The following is a 20,658-nucleotide window of genomic DNA, read 5'->3' on the forward strand; positions in this document are numbered from 1 at the left end:
AGTCCAATCCCTGCAAGACTTCTCACTTCACACACGGTAAAGTGTGCTGGTTTAAATGATTTATACTTTCTCATTATTATTAATTGTGATTTTCAGGGTCAAATAAAATGATTTATTTGGATATTGAGCCATGCATTGTTTTAGTTTCTGTAGAAAAGGCGCAGCTACCGACAATTACTGTGATCACACTCGTGCACACACACAGTGAAAACAGTGAACTGTGCTGTTTTTTTTTTTAACTGACTTATTAGACTTAATTTGAGTCATTTTATAGCATGATAATAGTTGTTTTTATTTCTCAACACTACTCAGTGGGGTTGGGAACGCGCCCTTCGCTGCTTCACAGGACTTTACTACCAGAGATGATCCTGTGACATCTACATCGGGACTGTCTGGCTAAGTGTGTGTGAGTGTGTGTGTGTGTGTGTGAGTGTGTGAGTGTGTTTGTGTCTGGGTGTTTTTGCCTGTACACGCACGTGCAAGCGTGAAATGAACCATTTCATCCCAACACAATATTTGATTATATTTTTCCCAGCTTTGTAACAATTTGGCCTTAGTTTTATTTATTTGTGCTTTTTTAAACATTTCAAACTGAGTTTTTTCTTCATGCGTAATTCAAACAGACGTGTTTGTTATTATTGGTGACTTTGCACCATAACTTGTGTGTGAATTTAAATATATTATTTCTAGATAAAAAAAAACCTCAGCCGCTCTCCCTCCCTGTTACTCTGTATTTATTAAGTATTACCTCCTGACACACACACACACACACACACACAGGCCTCCCTGCACTTTAAGGCAAAAATCAAATATGTGCACAGAAATACGTCCAGTTTGCAGTCGCACCTAAAAGGACAACACACACACACACACACACACACACACAAGACAAGGCGACTTGAACTTTTATTAATACGATATTTCATAAAAAAACAAGGTCCATAACTTTGAGGTTTTGTTCGGAGCTGCGACCAAAACACGCTGATTAAATGGCGCGGATCAAATCCAAGCAAAGGTTTTATTTTTTTATTTTTTTATTTTTTTATTTGTGGGCATCTGATTAAAAAAGTCACATAATCCAATTTCAAATCAATTATATCAATGTAACCTTCATCTCCCCGGCGCTCTGCTCTGCTCTGCCTAAATCCAATTTCAGAGAGGCCTAATCTGCTAATTCATTGCAGAAGTTCATGATGTAATCTCTGGCCAATCTGTTTTGTGTTGAAAAGGGGTTAGACGCATTCCGTCCCACCCGACACATTTAACATTTACACTAATCATCTCTCTCTCTCTCTCTCTCTCTCTCTCTCTCTCTCTCTCTCTCTCTCTCTCTCTCTCTCTCTCTCTCTCTCTCTCTCTCTCTCTCTCTCTCTCTCTCTCTCCCTCTCTGTCACTGACACTTTCCTCCTATTGACTTGAAATAATTATGGTAATTTTAAACGTAAAGAGCAATCTGAAATCTAAATGTTTGCTATAACCAGTGTTTTTGTTTTCGGATTGGGAAAGTACGGAGTACGGTGCATCCTCAGCAGATTTTAGGCACATGACAAATATTGATCCAGTCTCAATATTGATCCGGCACTTTATTGTCTCGCCGCCTGCCAGTTAATTAAGGTGGAGGCCCCAGTTGTTACCCCTCTATTTAGGAGTGTGCACAGTGCAGTTTCCCCTCGGGCGTGTGTGTGTCAGTTCAACATTTACCTGCATGGATTATGATAAATGATTGCAACGTTTTGCTCATTTTCATTTGTCTTTAGGGGACTGGTACAAATTTGGACTAATATTTGCCTTCGCTCCTTGCAGTCATCACCGGTCACCTTGTTTGACATCTTCTTTACATATTAGCTACACAGAGCACCTGCTGTACAGGCAGCACATTCTTCAAACCATACCTGTGGTGCCCAATGTAGATACTTGCATAATTACACGGATAATGACTTGTCACAGATTATCCTTATACGTCTTAATTTCCTTTGTCCGAGTTGCGTTCAAACGTCTCCGGGGTGCTTCCGTTCTCGCCTGAAGCTTTTAACGACCTGCTTCACACATCCTTTCAATCACCGCTGACCTGTCAGCGCTGACTTCCAAGTGGCAAAGTCAGGATATTTGCAAATGCTGACAAATGTTTGATTTACAGCTCAGTGGAGCATGTTGGCTATTAGAGCAAGTGCAGTAGGATGCTGAAACGCTGGGCCACCTGGGCCTGAATCTGGTCCTACCTGTTCTTTCACATGATACACACACACACACTACCTCCTGCTTGCTGAGCTGTAGCCTCAATGACCTGAGAGGCACAAGTGCAAGATTAAGGAATGACTGGACCTGCAGGTATTTTTTGCTCTTTGTTTCTTTTTGATTCTATCAAAGAGATCAAATGCAATGCCCCAACTGGACTTTGAGCCGTAAAAGAACAAAATAATGGCCTCGTTATTTCCACGCAGTTGTTCTTTCTCCACGAGAACAATGCGTATGTGCGAGTGTGTGCACAGATGTATTTGCATAAAACGCCTAAGTCTTGTTTACCACACGTACATATCTTCATAATGATACCACATCTTGTAGCTGTGATGGACGGTAACGTACCTATCATTCGATGGCTGGAGGCTGCATGTTTCTGTGGGCTGTTTCCCTAAGCTGGGTGGGTGTGGAGAGGACCAGGATCACTCCTCGGGTTGGAGGATCTGAGGAGCGCTGGGGGTTATTTGATTAAGCTAACATAAGGAGAAAGCTTTGCATATGTACTGTACACACAGCGTTATTGGCGGAGAGCATTTCAGAAATAAGTGGACAGTATTGTTTTTTGTTTTTTTAAAATACGACCACGTCGGTCCCGAGGTTCTGCAAAATTTCAGTGTCAGCTGTCAAGACCAGTCACGAGGTGTCTCTTTACACAAGTGATAATGTAGTTCGTGCGGGGTGCCAGCATATAGCTATCAACCACATGTCAGATCAGGGGTTGTTCGGTGTAGCTAAACACAGCCTCGTGCCCTGCAGCCATGAGCGCATAGGTCATACTCTCCGTGAAAGTACAGAGAACCTGAATATCAGCATATTTGTGGACAGGCTTTGAGTGGAGGACTGTGTTCTGGAGATCTACTGTAATTGCCAAGCCAGACGCGAAGAGGGACATACAAGTGACTGTACCTGCAATGAATGCACGTAATGTACGAGCATACGTCAAGGGAAGCACACAAGCATGTGATGTAAAACTGCACCGGTCGCCCTCTAAATGCACACCAACTGCATGGGTTCACACCGACGGATCACAAGAGACGAGCAAGTTGGATTTGACCTTCAGTTTACGGCTCATCCTTTGTTTTATTAGAACAGTCAAAAAGCCAAACATCCCCTCTAGGCTTTTTTTTTTTTTTAGGCTCTTTCAGTCACAGAGCAACATCCATGACAAAGAAACTTATCATGCTGCGGGAATATCCCTGTGAATTACTCCCACGTTAGACGGCCGGGCTCTAGTTTCACAGGCCCGTGTTCGCTCTGGTGTTTTTTCCAATGTCAGAATTATTACGGAGGATCGTTTTCTGGATCCAGCCGTGGAAACGCCTCGTGATAACTGTTTACACTCACTATTGGCACGCTACTTGTGAAACAGTTAATGTTTGCGTCTTTATTTGCACCATATGGCTGTCAAATGCTGTGTGTGTGTGCGTGTGTGTGTGTGTGTGTGTGTCTGTGTGTGTGTGTGTGTGTGTGTGTGTGTGGGGGGGGGGGGGGGGGGGGTCCACCATATACGCACTGCAACACCACAGTAAATATTCACACACATTGTGGTAACCGAACGATAATCTCACAGGAGATGATTGGTGAGCGATTTGTGATTTACTGGGAGCAGTGTGTGTGTTTTCAGATTTTCCATCTCTATTTCACTATTGCCGAGCACATTTCATCAATTTCGCAACGCTATAAAGCTTCTCCTTTATTATTATCGTTATTATTGTATCTCCTAAAATTTGTTTGGCACGTGTGATTTATATCCCCCACACGTCACGCCTCACAGCTCCCAAATCATTTATGGCGATTAAGTGACAAGTCGCAGTCAACTGCGGAGCTGCATTTTGATCACTTTCAGACTGATAATCTAAGATTTATGATAAGAAACGAGCCTGCCACAGATTAAATGATGATAAGATAATGAAACACACAGGCCTGGCCTTACACAACACACACACACACACTCTCGCAGGTCTCCTTGGCAATCTCAGCCGAGGAAAAAGGGATCGGCAAAGCGAGCGTTTGAATTTTTGATTGCAACCATCTGCAATGTTGCTGGTGTCATTTATTTTTCAATGACAGCGTGAATCTTACCCGACTTTCCCCTGTGGGGTTTACTAGTGTGTGTGTGTGTGTGTGTGTGTGTGTGTGTGTGTGTGTGCGTGTGTGTGTTTTTAGCTCTGAAATTGGAAGGGGGAAACAAAGAAAGGGAGACAGGTCTGAACCCATACAGTATGGTCGACTGTCATACGAGTGCCCCTGGCCTCGCTCTGCCTTCACCAGCAGAACACAGTGTGCAGCTGGTATTAAAACGTTGTGTAAGGTCAGGACTCAACGGAAAAATAGTTTCACGTTTCCGTTTTACCGCCACTCTTTTACCAGAAGAATCTCATCAAATTGGCATTGTTAAATAAAAACAAATGTTTCGCATTGGGAAAAAAACAAAAACATTTTTTCGGGGCAGAGCAGAACTCGTTAAACCGCGCCGGGAAATTTTAATCTGCCTTCACCTTCACCTCAGGCAAAACAACACAAAGAGCCCTGCCATTTTTAAAGAGCATATAAGGACTATACAATAATTAGGGATAAGGGGAGATTTAAAGGGGCAATTATTGTCAGGAGATGAGAGGAACCTCATGTGTACAGTACGGTATATGCACCTCGGCATGGTTTACCTACCGAGCAGGTTTTACCTGGTCACTTCTGGGGAAAACGTGGACGAGGGCATCACATTTGCTCTATCACACACCAGTTTTGACAGTGAAATAACAACTCTAACTCGACTGCAGGGCGAACATTTTTAATATTTGCAATTGAAAGAAGCTGCAAATGAAATCCCCTCGCCTCCGACGAACACTCTTCATCGTGTCCTTTTTTTTTCTCGGCCAGTTGTTTGAATACATTTTTATTTTTTGACCTTTTTACACAACTGGAAATATTGGTGAAAGAGGCCCATTGTCTTCAGCTATGTCTCCCATCTGGTACATATTGTGCAGTGGTGGCAGCAGCAGCAGCAGCAGCAGCAGCAGCAGCAGCAGCAGCAGCAGCAGCAGCAGCAGTGGAGTGACTGACTGACTCTCTCCTCATCAAACTGATAGGGGGTGCTCTAAGGCTGCCTGACTTAACTCACACATGATAAGGCAGAGTAGCAGCACTGTCAATGGTGAATATAGCTCTGTGCATGTGTGTGTCTGTGTCCATGTGTGTGTGTGTGTGTGTGTGTGAGAGAGAAAGACAGAGACAGACAAAGTGAGAGAAATAAAGTATGTGTGGTATCATGTTAGACAGCTGGTTTTCATTGCTATCATCGCGCCTTCTCAGCGATGGCATGTTTGACAGTGCGTCTGCTGTGCTCCCTTACCTATCAAGCATGTTCCTCTCACATAGGAGTTTGTACGGAGAGAATTAAGACACCGTCTGTCACCGTGATAGGCCGCATTAGTGCGTTGTTCTTCCACGTTTTCAGTGTGTATGTGTCCACGGTTGATGTTTTTTTTTTTTTCCTGCAAGCATTCCATGTTCAGTTGCTTCTTGCCCCTGGTTTTTTCTCACACAGGTGAGCCCCGGGGATAGACGAGCGAGCGGGTTTCAGAGAGGGGTGTGGTTTTAGATGTCCGACTGATATTCCAGTGGCAGGGTTACAGTGCCAACGCCTCTATAATTTACTGTCTTCATCCCTTAGGCCATGTCACTCAACCACAGGTTACCAAACAGAACAGGCCTTGCTGTGTTTTTTCTCTCACAGCGATAAAGTCAAGTTCAAATGTTCAGTATCGCTATCTTGTCGACTTCACTGACGACACATCTGGCTCTCATGCCACCTGTCCTGTTTTCAGCGAGAGTGCGCGCCATGTTGTAGAGATCTCCTGCACGGTGCTACTTGTATGCGTCGCACATGCGCACACACGCATGCATGCGCGCGCGCAGTCACTCGGCTTGTGTGAACACTCTGGAACATTGCTTTATGTGAATCATGGTCACAAGCTGTGAACTGTAGGTAAATATGTGTTTGTGTTCCTTCTTTGCCGCCAAAGATTATGAGATGGAAATTATTTGGCAGGCATCCAGGAACCCATCTCCATTTAGAGAAAAGATATTTGGCGTCGGATCATCACTCCGGGGCGAAGTGAGTGGCCTGGAACGTGTGTGTGTGTGTGTGTGTGTGCGTGTGTGTGTGTGTGTGTGTGTGCGTGGATGGTTGGGTATGGGGGTTGATTCATAGTACAAAGAGAATTTAGAAATAACAAAAATTGGTAAATTGTGTGTAGTATAATAGTCAGAACTGTGCCCGGGTTTAACGGTTATGACAGGGAGTTTAGAGGAGCGACGCCTCCCTGACAGTTGGAGATGGGTGATAAGAGAGTTTAGGATCTCTGCTCCGATAACTACACACCGACGCACACACAACCCCGCACACGCCCTCTTTGTCTAATCTTTGCAATTATTAGGGTGTCATGTTTGGAGAAGGAGGCAGAAGAGAGGCAACGGGAGGGGGTGGAGGGGATGCAGGGACAGGCAGGCACTGCTAGGATCTTCTCCCAGGCATCAGCACCTCTCTCTGGGTACCCGCTCACTCAGGCGCCCCTAGAGTCTCTGGAGCTTCAGGTTTCCTCCGGGCTTTTTAGAAGATACTCATACTGGTACATCGGGGTGGTGTTTTAGAAAAAAAAAATGGAGGTTGTCCATGAGGGATTTACGTTAAGCTGAGGGACTCAGTCTACGCCATAGGGGAGATGGGGAGGAAGAATGTGTAATGGTTATTAATGACCGTGTCAGATGTGTGAAGAATGAGATTTACTCTCTTAACAGGACCTCGGGTTTGCCTTTATAGATTTCCTGTCTGTGGAGAATACTGTTCAAACTCACCTGCGTGCTGCTCCATTCACACACACACACACACACACACACACACACACACACACACACACACACACACACACACACACACACACACTGAGATGTCTCTTTTTTCTCCCTCTCTCTCGTTTTACTTCCCTCTGCCTTATTCTGTGATAACATGAACACGAACACACACACATACACACACACGCTCACACACACATACTGCTGGATGTGGCCTCCGCTACGCTACACTTTGTTCAGCACAAGCTGAGGCTCCCAAGTGGTGAAGGCAGCTGTCTTGCTATGACAGCTTAGCGTAGCGAAGGCCCTCACCGGAAACCCAGCCTGCACTGTGAGATGAATAGCTTCCTGGCCGCACACACACACACACACGCACACACACACATAGACCCACATATATACAGTGTATGTTCTGGGTCCCACCCACGCAGATCTCTTCTGGATAAGCTGTGCAGGTGTTTGTTTCGGTGAAGTAGCTTTACAGCGGCGTTGTTTTAGGCCATGAAAGCGATACAGCTGTGAATGTAATGATCATCTCGTGTGGTGGGGGGGGATGGCGTTTACCAGGTAGTGTCATTCAGAATAACTTAACCTCACTGTGTAGTTGTTCTCCGTCTGAGTTCTTCTTTAACTTTTGCTCTTCTCTCTTCTGCAGCAGAGGCCAACCATGACTCAGGGGCGGGATCTCCATCTCCGGAGCCATCCACCCCCAGCCCTCGGAGGGTGGGCCTCGGGGAGCATGATATGCTGACCTGTGGCCAGTGCCAGACTAACTTCCCTCTGGGCGATATCCTGGTTTTCATCGAGCACAAGCGTCGTGTGTGCCGGGGGCCCCGAAGCGGACCGGGGTCCTTCTCCAAGCCTGGGGAGACTGGCGGGATCACGGGCATTCCCATCTCACCCAGGGCCAGGTCACTGGAGCTGGGTAGAGGGTCCATTCCAGTGGAGGTGGGCATCCAGGTGACTCCAGGCAGAGAGGAGCTTGTGGAGAGGAACATGACGCCGGCCAGGGGGATCTGCCCCAAACGGGAGAGAGGAGGTACGGAGACTGAAACACACTGCACCGTACATAAGTTAGAAGAACCATCAAGCAGTTTTGGATAGAGCTCTCTCTTCAGCTTAGAAGCACATGTCTTAAACACACACACACACACACACACACACACACACAGGTACAAAACACACACACCAATACACACGTCTCTCACCTGTCCAAGACAGATAGCTCTCTTTAAAGAGTCCCACCTGCTTGTTATTTTGACAGTGGCCTTCAGGAGGGATTAATGTAGCCTGGGATGATTTCATTAGAGTGAGTGAGAGCTGCACTGTATGTCTATTCTGCTCTGTTCTAAGTAAAACATCACACACACACACACACACACACACACACACAATCACACACACCAAACAAACACACACCGGCAGGCCTGAAGGACTTCTTCAGCTGAAACCAATTGTGAAAGGCGAGGAAGAAGGTGATAGAGGAGCCGCCCCCAGTGTGTGTGTGTGTGTGTGTGTGTGTGTGTGTCTGTGTCTGTGTCTGTGTGTGTGTTGCTTTTTTGAGTACACATCATGTGTCTGAGTGTTTGTAAAGAAATCCTGCAGCATGTGAGAAAAAAAGCGGTTAAGAAAGCTGATTAAAATTCATCTGTGCGCGTGGTGAGGAGAAGGGGATTAATAAAGCAGCAAGGCCGTTCATCTGGCTGTGAGGTGGGGGGGCGGGGGGGCGGGTTGGGAGGGGTGGAGGCCTGTAGACTGCAGCGCTGCAGGGAAACCAGTTCAAAGTTATCAGAGGAGACAGTCATCATCACACCGAGAGCTGGGGAGGCTACCCGGGATTACACAGACCCCAGTAAACTGAGAGGGACTCGGTTAGAGGAGGAAGACGGCTGCATTGTAGAAGTTACCAGCAGGAATTACACGATTAAACTGGTCACCATGGTGTCTTAAACTTAAACATAGAAAAGAATAGACTTTTATTTTATGTCATACGTGTGTACATAGTGACACTGCATTATAAAAGTCTTAAAAAGTCTTTAAGATGAGTCGTTTTTAAAGACTGACACACTATAAGTCAGTTAATGTTGTGCTGATTATATATATAATATTCTTAATTCTCTAATTACGTCCAAATGTACAACACAGAAAACATGCGAGAGAGACGGTTTAATCTTTAGTTATACTTTTAATAATTAATTGAGTTTAAATGTAGTTTTGTACGTCACATATTCATTCAGTTTCTTGATCCCAATGATCTTCCAAACGCACCAAACACACTGTCATGGTGGATTTCTCTTCTAATCATAAGCAACATTAGATTATATTTGATTATGTGGGTTAAATTAATCTCACTGTGAAAACCATCAATAGTAAAAACGCTTATAAAATGTGTTTTTTGCCTTTTTAAAACAAAAAACATGACTTTATTTATTCTTTTGTGAATGTTTAACCCATATTAATGCATATTAAAATGCATCACATTCATATTTTATATTATTATAAACAAATATTGATAAAAAACACAACAGCAGGTGAATTCTGAGTTGAATATTCTGCGTACATAATCGATAAGATGCATCATGAGACGAGTGTACCGTGGGAAAAGGTCGTCAGAACAGAATAAATAAACACAGCATGTCACTTTTAATTTCCTTATTTCCTCTCTGGTCACATTCAGATCCTGTTCTTTTATTCTTAAATCCATAAATCATATTATACTTTGACCTCTATACATAATATAACATATCATGTTTTAATCTCAACACAGTTTAAACACAAATAATGTGCTAAAACAATATTATTAACAGATGAAATGAGACTTTCACTTCCTCTTGCTCGAGCGTTGGCCGTGCTTTGTGAATAAGGGGGTGTGGCTCCTCTTCAGTCCACTTAGGAGGATGTGGAACAGTGTGATTCACTTACACACATCCCGTCAAATCACTATTTGGGTGGAGTCAGACGGCAGCGATCGTCTAGTGACGAGTTAAAGTGGCGTCCACTGCACAGGTCGGGGGATGAGAGAGGGGTAAAGATGAAGCTGCCCCGTGAGATCTTGTAAAAAGTTTGTTAAATGTACAAACATCTCTGAGACAAAGGAGAGTAGAGACACGCACAGTGTGTTGATTTCAGAATCAAAGCTGGTGTAGACAGCACACATGCACAGTGTGTGTGTGTGTGTGTGTGTATGTGTGTGTGGTCACTGTCTTTTGCAGTGGGGGGGGGGGGAGTATTGTAAGGAGATCACAAACATTATGTGACAGCACAGCTTCGGATGTCACGGCTAATATTAGAAAATAAAAATAATAAGCGTGAGAAGAGGTAAAAAGTAATTTCTTTAAATCCAAAATAAAAATAACGACATTTTTCAGTCGTACTCTGGAAACGAGACGAGCGTTTAACCAGTAACTCACCAAAAAAACCCTGTTTCAGCAGAAGAAATACACACATTTGGAAGCTTATGCAATAAAAAACGACTCTGTGCATTTGATATGGCAGTTTGTCTGTTAAGTGGTCAGAGTACAAACACGTTGAGTTAGTGTGTGAGTCAGTCTGTAAGAGCGGCAGTCAGTTAGGCACTCAGACGGACGGACAGACAGTGTTATCACTGAGAGAGCAGGACATGAAAGCACTCGCAGCCCCAAATGAAAGAGAAGAGGAGAGCTTTGTTCCACACATTAGATTGCCACTCAAGGCGATCTCAAGTTTCAACCAAATTAGATTACATTAGTAGGTCTAATTAAGTCCAACGTGTTCGCAGCACACACCTTCACACACACGCACACACACACACACACACACACACACACACAGAAGGAAGGAATATAACACTTGCTTGCACGGGGGAATTGAGAACTCGGCCGGACCGCACAAATATTTGCAGCAAATATGCATCAAACGTAAAATGCTTGCGCTGTACGCATAACACTTAACCCTCTCCTCATCTGGAGAGTTTTTTTTTTTTCTCACCTGGTTGTGTTTTATAACTTCCTGTCTGGCCTCTTTGTCTGTAAGCCTGCTTGCTTAAACTGCAAACATGCTGCAAGGCTAGCAGATTCAACCCCGAAAGGTGCAAACGCGCTCACACACACGCACACACACACACACACACGCACACACACACACACACACACACACACACACAGACACGCACACGCACACAGACACACACACGCACACACACACACACGTGCACATGCGCACTCTCGTACACGCGGTGCAGATGAAAAATGGCCCTTCTGTGCCCTATTTTTCCGTTCCTCGAGTTCCTCTTGCTGATGCATGCACTCTGTGTGTATATGTGTGGGCTTTGTCAGAGTATGTTAATTTGCGCGTGTGCCTTGTATGAATTTGTGTGTGTGTGTGTGTGTGTGTGTGTGTGTGTGTGTGTGTGTGCGTGTGCGTACGGTGTCTGTGAAGAATGATGCGTGTCACCAGGCAAGCGAGAGGTTGTCGCTAGGGGAGCGTTACCATGCTAAGACGACCCTGGCCCTGCTTTGAACCCCTCCCAGGACGGCTGCGGGGCCCCCTCTGAGCACTTTAAGACATAGGGACGAAGTCACATCATGACAACCCCTCTCTCTCTCTCTCTCTCTCTCTCTCTCTCTCTCTCTCTCTCTCTCTCTCTCTCTCTCTCTCTCTCTCTCTCTCTCTCTCTCTCTCTCTATCTGTCTCACTCACAAACACTGTGTATAGAGATCACACAGTAAATATTTCATGAGACAGCGCGAACGACAGCGACATTCTCAAACATCTCTCTCTCTCTCTCTCTCTCTCTCTCTCTCTCTCTCTCTCTTTCTCTCTCTGTCTCTCTCTCTCTCTCTGTCTCTCTCTCTCTCTCTCTCTCTCTCTCTCTCTTTGTCTCTCCGTCCACCTCTGATCTCCCCGCTGTCACAACATTACAATAAAGATTCTGCAATAGTTTCATCACTTCGTTCGGTAGGAAGCTGCTTACGAACTCGATTAGATACCGATGCCGAACTCCGTTTATGACCAAAGAGTCTAAATGAGACACCCCTCCCCTTTAAAACGGCCACACCCACACGTTTGCATCAGCAGGTGTGAAAGTGTGTCTAACTGCACCGGATCATTTTAACGCGATAAGATCTGTTTTTTTCTAGAGGCGAGGGGCAACAGGGGATTTTTGAAACTATTCTTTTGACACCTGCGATGACTCACGATGGTTTCTGGATGAAAAGCTGTGGTTTAACCTGCAAAGTGATAATCACCTTTGTGCACACAGAGGTCAAATCTGCAACGTTCAACACTGAATCACTGTGGCGTTCCACTTCCACACCTCACCACCGGCGTGGATTTAAAGGTGTCTCTCTCTCCCCTCTCTCTGTTTTCTCCCCCCCCCCCATCTTTTCTCTTTTTTGCCCCACCACCCAATGCTCCTTTAATCACCTGGCTTGCTCTCATTTCCATATTAAATAGGCTTTAATCATGAAAAGCAATCAGGCTCTTGCATATTCATACCTTCCCCTGTACGCCGGCTTCCCTGTCTCGCTCCAGTGCCAAGCAGCCAGTAATCAGTAGGCAGGCGGCGTAATGCCATAGCCTCGGCCCATCGCATGAAAACACACACACACTGTGTGAGTTAGAAATAACTTCACATGCTACTTATGCATTATCTCTACTCCAGGAGAGAGAAGGAGGGATAGAGAGAGAGAGAGAGAGAGAGAGAGAGGGAGAGCGCTGTGAGATAAAAAATAGAAAGATGGCGAGACTGATCCCTGATTTGAGCTGTGAATATTTGTACAGAGGCTCAAGGAAAAGTTGATTTGCATAATGACTTTGTAGTTTTGCATTAATCACATTTGCATATGAAAATGCGTTAATTACTCCTGATGATTTTTTTTTAAAAACTTGCTTCATTTGATGTCCAAGCTCTGGGGTTGTGATTAGGGGTTACATGGTGGCAGTTGTGTAAGTGCTGTGTGTGTGTGTGTGTGTGTGTGTGTGTGTGTGTGTCTCGTGTGTGTGTGTGTGTGCATGCTTTTGCATTTCTGGTGCAGCCTGTGTGTGTTTATGTGTTCTTACATGAGTGTTTTGAATTCTTGCCAGGGAATTTATCCTGTGTCTGCTGTTAGGCATGTGTCTATTTTTGCTATTTTCATCTGTGTGTGTGTGTGTGTGTGTGTGTGTGTGTGTGTGCGTATGTGCGTGTGTGTGTGTCTGAGTGTGTGTGTGTGTGTGTGTGCGTGTGTGTGTGTGTGTGTGAGGCAAATATTTCCTAATTCCTCTATGGGAAAAAGAGCAGTACACCTCTTCCTCCATTTAAATATACAACATTTATTTTTAAAATAACACACACACACTTTTTTAACACTTTTAAGCTGCACAGTGGAAAAGAACAAGAGCAAGTGACGAGACATAAGAATGTTAGAGGTATTTAAAAGAAGAATATTAATTAATATTAGTTTAATATTATTAAACAGACGATAATGTTGCTGAGAAATACATGACGCTTCTTTCAGAGGTTCATATTTGAACGTTTCTTCCTGTTGCAATTTTATTTTTGACACATTTTTATACGTGTTTCTGTTTTTTTGTTTTAAAGAAAAGTAAATAAATAGAAAGTTCATTATACATCATAAACAATCAAACCCATGTTATGCATTTTTGTGTTGTATGCACATCGTTGCACACGCTCTCTCAGGACGCTGTGTGTGACTCGCCCTTGCACCGCCACTTTTAGGCACCGGTTGCATTTCAAAAGTGAACAATTCACTGCACGCGAATAATGTGATGTGTCATAATAATTTCTTAACTTAAATGCATTAAGATTATATATTTAAGACACGTCATTATACATTTAAGACAGATTTGTTAAGGTTACCACGAGTGACGGCGATCCTGTGGAAAATCACAGCGAAAGAAAACTGATGTTTCAGGTCCAATAATTCAACACTTGTCTCCGAGTATCTATGAGCACTTGAGTTTACATATACATCACTCTGTGTGTGTGTGTGTGTGTGTGTGTGTGTATGTGTGTCTGTGTGTGTGTGTGTGCAATTACAGCATACATGTTCCTGCCTGTGTTGGGCCCCTAGAGTTGTTGGCCCATAACACTGCGCCTCAGACAGGACCACCCCAGGGGCCGTCTGACTCTGCTTGTGTCTGTCTGTCTGTCTGCTATATCCAGCAGGGTCAACTAGGTCTATACGAGCCGCTAAAATGACACAGCTGCACATGCACACCGCCACAGCCACCTGACACACGCACGGACACACACACACACACACACACACACACACGCAGTTAAAATTTTACTTTTATGCAGAAAAACGGAAACTCACCATGCATGCAGGGGTACGCACACAAAACATGTGTGCATGCTGGAATGCATACAATGACTCCCATCTCACATTAAGGCCTGAATCTCCCACCAAACACACTCACGCACACACACACACACACACACACACACACACACACACACACACACACACACACACACACACACACACACACACACACACACACACACACACGCACACACACACAGCTTAAAGGCTCCCACATGAAGGCATCAAACGCTCCACAGCCAGCTTTATGGCACTCATATGGCAGCAGATTTGATATTTTCCTACCACAGCGGGGGAATAAAACTCGCCACTAATTTGGACTGCGAGCGCCACCGCTAACTTTCAGCATGTGCCGACTGACTGTGTCTTCCAGATGTGTGGACTCTTTGCTCCTTAACAGCCTTACTTAAGAGGCATTAGAAACCTCACACCCTGTCCCTGCTACGCCTGGAGAGTGATGATGGCGCTTCGGTATTCAACACAAACACGCTGCTTTGTGTTGAGCTCTGAGTGAAGTGCTGATGTGAACTTCATGGTCTCGCTGCTACGGACCATAAGTTGCCTTGTGTCAGTGGGAATCTGTGAATGTGTTTATGTTCTTTGCATAAATAGCTATAATCAAGGTAATTTGACTGGTGCACTGTAGTTATTTTGAGTTTCCTTTCGCTTCTCCTCTCTGGCGTGGCGTTTGATAACAGGTGTGCTGTCATCAGCACCTGAGTTGTGTTGTAAATTTCATAAAGAACCTACTGTAATTACAGTACAAACATGCATGTGTATGTACACTTTCAACACATGGAAGACCCCAAACCTGCTCAGCAGTAGGCACACCTTCTCCCGCTCTGGAAACACTCCTTAGAGAAACCTTTAAGTCTTCATGACGGAGGTGCAGATAAAATCCTCGTATGTGTGTGTGTGTGTGTGTGTTCAGCTATTGTGCAGTGTGGCAGACGTTAGTGCATAACATATAATACACTCCTTTCAGGAGTAAATGGGGAGATTTTCTGACCGGGGCGTTCACTCCCGTTTTTCTATTGAAAAGTAGCGTGTTTGCCTTTGGGTGGAAAAGGGCCACCATTAGTATTTGTGAAAAGGAAAAGAGATGGTGCTTGTTAGCAAGTCAGACATGGGTAATCCAACTTTGCTGCACTGTTGTTGTTCCTTCCCTCTTATCTTATTAGCGTCTCGCTCTGATTGGGCGGGACTGTGGGAGAAGAAAATGAGGAGACAGCGTTTATGGCCGTATTTTCCTTTTACAGGCTGCTTCACCGCAAGAGATATTGAAAGCCTTTCATGGTACACTTACGAGTGCCCTTATTTCATCCACTTATTTGTCTCCAGCAATTACTCCGAGAGGGAACACTAGACAACACAGTCAAACACATGATGAACGTAAGATGCCTTTATGTCGGTTCGTCACTTAGATGTAAGTCAGGGGTGTGCCAGGAACGATGTTTAGTGTATGAACAACGCGCTGAATATTGATACAACATTGGCAGTGTTCTGTCAAACACATAGTGGCGTCTGCTTGTGAGCAGTTAAAGTTGAATAAAGGGGAAAAGCCTAAACAACACATAAGAACATAACATAAAACACAAAACATCACGTATTTCTAATGAAATATTAAAGTGTCAGGGAAAAAAAACGATTTGGGGCATTGATATTTATGTCTCTGAGATGTCTACTTCCACAACAACGCAAGACATTTAAAACACAATTTAGAAAACATTTAAAAATGTAATAACCACAACACTGTCCAGAAATAGCGTCACTGTGAACAGTTTTCATAGGGACTATTTTTTGTAGCTCCATTCCCAGTGCAGACTGTTAACAGCGAGGTTTGTGTGCATTACCAAGAGCACCTGGGACATTTGTATTTGGAAAAGCACATTGTAGATGTTTCACCCATATTTACAGAAGACTACAGAAACGTATGGATGAGTATTTTGAAGCCTGCGTAAATCAAAATGGGAACTATTTCTTGTGTATATTTGTGATTTGGATGAGCAGATGCTTTAAATGAGAGGATGCTTCCAATCGATTCACTACAAAATGTGAATGTGTGTGTTTTTTTTTACCGTTTTGTCCTCTCACTATAACTCACATAAGCTGTACTGTCAGCTATGAGGACAGGGGAGAAACATCTGCTTTGGTGTGCTTCATGGATGAAAGAGAGCTTGCACTGTCATATCCATAGATGGCATTGCAGACAGGGGAGTTAACGGCTCAAGGTTAAGAGGCTACACTCTCCCTGTACACTGCCGTAATTCATATTTTCCAGAAAGCCCTCTTCTCTGTGTCTGTCTTTCCCAGAGCAGAACAGAGCAAGCCAAAATGAAATAAAGCCTAAGATGTTATCAGAGTGATTGGTGCCAGCGGAGCTTGTCTGGGCCTGTGGTCTGGCGGGGCAGCGCCGGCCGCGTACCAGCGCTTATATGTGTGTGTGAGAGTGGGTGTGAGTGTGTTTGTGTGTGTGTCCTAAAGGCACTGGATAGATGAAAGCTTTCTTTAACCATAAGCTATGCAGGAGCCGTGCCAGGAGCAGGAAATGTATCAGCGTGATAACAGCCAGAAAGACAGAGAGAGAGAAGGAGAAAGAAAGAAATGACAGAGAGAGAAAGACAGAGGGAGAGGCCACATGGATCCCACAGGGGGAGGCCTGAGGCCAAACTCAGTCCCATCACACACACACACACACACACACACACAGCCTCACAAATGTCACTTCATAAATATGTGCTGGGTGTGTATGTTGAGAGATGAATCTATGTTCATGTCTGCATCTGTGTGTGCATGGGTGTGTGTGTGCAAGGCATTTGAGGTTGGATGTTAAAGACAAGCCAAGAGACGGTTTGACACACCTGAGTATGTATCAGGACACGAGAGAACAGAATTCACCTGGAGACATGACCGTTGCAATGCTAATAATGTTGTGCCGGCGGCCTGAACCGGAGCACCCATGAGAGAGAGAGAGAGAAGTAGATAGACAGAGGAAAAGACATGTTGCCTCATTGTATAGGATGAAAATTGATTATCTTTCATACATTCATTTCATCATTAGATCATAGTGTGATACTTTGTGTATTATTTATAGTTTTGAGGGTCTCACGTACGGATCTTACCTTACATTACACATCCCATGTTGTAAAGGTGGGATTTCCATGTTTTTTCTGTATCAAAGTATCAAAACTCTCAGTCCGCAGAGAAACACACAAACCCCGATTCAGAAACTGTGCCTTTAAACGAGCCGTCGGGACTTCTGTAATGTAACTATGCTATACAGTATATAGGTAAAGGAGTGCAGATACAGCGCCGTTACAGTCATTCCCCGGCTGCAACGACTGTGCACAGACGCCAAGAGCACAGATCAGAATCGGTTTAAACTGTGACCAATCAGATCAGACTGGGCTTTTTTTTCGGGAGGGGGTCTTAAAGAGACAGGCACTCAGACAGAGGGTGAATACAGGTATATTCAGACAGGCACTATGAGAAATATAAAGTGTTTTTTGAACATTAAAGCGTGTAAACATGTTAGTATAGAAACCCAACATACAAGTATGAACCTGAAAATACAGTATGTCCCCTTTAAAGTGGAATTTGAGCCTTAGCCTACAGATGCATTGATTAAAAGTGTAATACTCATATTTTCTTTCTTGCCGACAGTAAGAAGCGATGACTGATACCACTCTCATGTCTGTATGCTATAGCAATAGCTTCTTATGTGTTGGCTAGCTAAGCGCAGGGACTGGAATCAGGGGTTAGGTTTGGGGTGAACTACTATCCTGACTCTACCTCCACCTACAGTACCGGCACCTCTAATTCTCACTAATTAGAACGATATGTCTTGTTTTTGTTTCCGTGCGAAAAAACGAAAATGGAAACTGAATCGTAAAAACAACGGAACGAGGCTGCAGGAAGTCACCGCTCCGTTGCAAGAGCTAGTCCAGTGCACAGCCTCCTGTAAAACCACAACGTGTCGTTTTTTACACTTTGGTTAATCTAAACAGCTCCCGGATGTAGCCCTAACGGACAGATATGAGAGGGAGAGAGACCAGAGAGCGGATCAGCGGTTTTACCAAAACATCAGACTATTGCTTCAAGAGTTCCACGCATATCACGTACCCACATCCTGCTCTTCAAAATGGGCTCCACAGCCTCTTTCCAACATCGAGCAGAGCAGTTAAATAAAGAGGCCTAAATACCTGTGGTCCATTATTTTCATCTTTTAACCCTCTCCCCTTTTCTTACTTCTGCTTATTAAGCTAACACTAATTAGATAGCCTGCAAACTGATGTCAAATGATGCAACCCTCCGTGCCCGTGCCTGGGACGCTCGCAGCCTTTGCTTTGTGTGTTTGAGCGTAAGGAAAAAGCACCGTGTCCTCTCACAGCCTTAAGTAGCCAGAGCTACATATTAAACTGGAGAAATTGTGGAGTAATCGTAAATTAGATCATGAATGTTCGGGCTCTCTTTCCCAATCACTGGAATGCACTCTACGCCATGTCTGAAGCATGTGAGGGGCAAGTTTTATAGCGGGCTGATTGGGTTGGAAGGGGCTGTGTGCTTCATTGAGGGCCATGGTGGTATTTTCCTGTGGGCTGCTAGTTAAGTGGGACTGGCTGCTTGGCTCCAGTGGGCAAAAGCCAGCTGGGGACGATTACTACTGCTGCAAGAATACAGCACCCTGTCACAGAATGGTAGCCTGACGCACAATAAGCAAGGCTGCATACATGCAAACACATGCACACGGCAGGCAAGATAACAAATACACAGGCATCACAAACAGAGGCACAGAACAAGTTGCTCCCATTTTGATACTCTTTGTCTCTTTGACACACACAGACACACACACACACACACACACACACATAGAGAGAGAGAGGAGAGGACATGTTACTGCAGAAGACACAGCCTTGGAGGAATTTGCAAAAAGACACGTGCTATCACAGGTCGAGATGAGCGCTCACTCTCCACGCTTCTGTCTCATTTGGTTCAGTTTGGTCCAGTTGACCACTGAAGGCAACACATTCACAGAATAACACAATACGTTTGATGCACTGTTTGTATAAAATGATTGATCGGATGAAAAATTTAATAAACCCACAAAACGGTATTCGCGAGTCATTCACATGTCAAAGTCAATTTCCTATTCACTGCCAGCGAATAGGAAATTGACTTTCTGGACAAAGTGAGAGCTCCCGAGGGGGACGACGACTGGAGCTCATTTGGATGTAAAACCTCGAACAAACACTGTGTGAGTCCACAAAGTCGCTCTCCGTTTCACTGTCAAAGCAGCTTGGGTTTTTGTCTTTTGATGCCATCACCTATCCAAATATTTTGCCGTTGTTCACGCTCATCTGCGGCACCATCGGGGACCTTTACTTTACTCTAAATTAAAATATTTCACCTTGTATTTACCTTATTCGATAAAGGGGAGTTTGAGTTACTTCTACTAAGACAGTTACTGAATAAAGGCTGTGTGCATTTCCCTGCGGATCAAGCGTTTTGATAGTTTCACGGTATTTTTGCGGCACTTCGGCCGGATTTTATAATCAAAAATACACAGAAATCTCACTTTTTACATTATATATTATACAACCTTTAATGGTGGACGTCTCTAATCCAGCGTGTGTGCACCCCTACAGTTCTACGTAGTCACTGGTTCCTGTCTTTAATTTATTGAACGGCGTCTGTTTCCCCTGCTGCTGCGTCACGGTGACATGGGAATGTGATGGAATGAGAGATTCAAATGCTTGTAATTCTATTGAAAATGGAAATGCAGGTGATAAAGAAAAACAAAGTGCAATTGGCCTCCTGTTTTCCATATCGCCTGCCATTTTCTTTCCCCCTTCTCTTCCTCTTCTCCTCTCTCTCCCACCGCCCTCCCCGCCTCTCTTTCATCTTCTCCACCATCTTGCTCCTCTCTCTCTCTCTCTTGCATCTTCTCGCAACCACAAGCACGAATGAGTGTCATCCATTTGTCAGTGTCACATGACAGACAGCAGACCCCACAACGCACACATGCACACACACACACACACACACACACACACACACACACACACACAAATACAGGCGCTGGGTCCAGTTTGAAGCTGATGCCGATGAGTCAGGCTTAGAGAAAAATGCCACAGAGAGCTTAGCTAATGCACTTTATGGAGCTCCCTCTTTCTTTTCATTCTCTCGCGTTTTTTTTGTCTTTACCCCCCCCCCCCCCCCCCCCCCCAACACACACACACACACACACACACACACACACTTT

At 44.5% G+C, this 20,658-nt stretch overlaps 1 protein-coding gene across 3 annotated transcripts in view; it reads left to right on the top strand.

The window, feature by feature from the left end:
• Positions 1-20,658, top strand: part of bcl11bb (BCL11 transcription factor B b) — a 30,692-nt gene that overhangs the window by 645 nt on the left and 9,389 nt on the right. For 2 of the 3 annotated variants that reach the window (XM_083933715.1, XM_083933714.1), the window contains exon 3: positions 7,745-8,128. In XM_083933715.1, coding sequence (XP_083789841.1) covers positions 7,745-8,128 — 384 coding nt within the window. The remainder of the gene's footprint in view (positions 1-7,744; positions 8,129-20,658) is intronic. The other variant, XM_083933716.1, reaches the window with a different exon arrangement.

The sequence above is a fragment of the Echiichthys vipera genome (genome assembly GCF_963691815.1).
Source record: "Echiichthys vipera genome assembly, chromosome: 19".
Lineage (NCBI taxonomy): Eukaryota > Metazoa > Chordata > Actinopteri > Perciformes > Trachinidae > Echiichthys > Echiichthys vipera.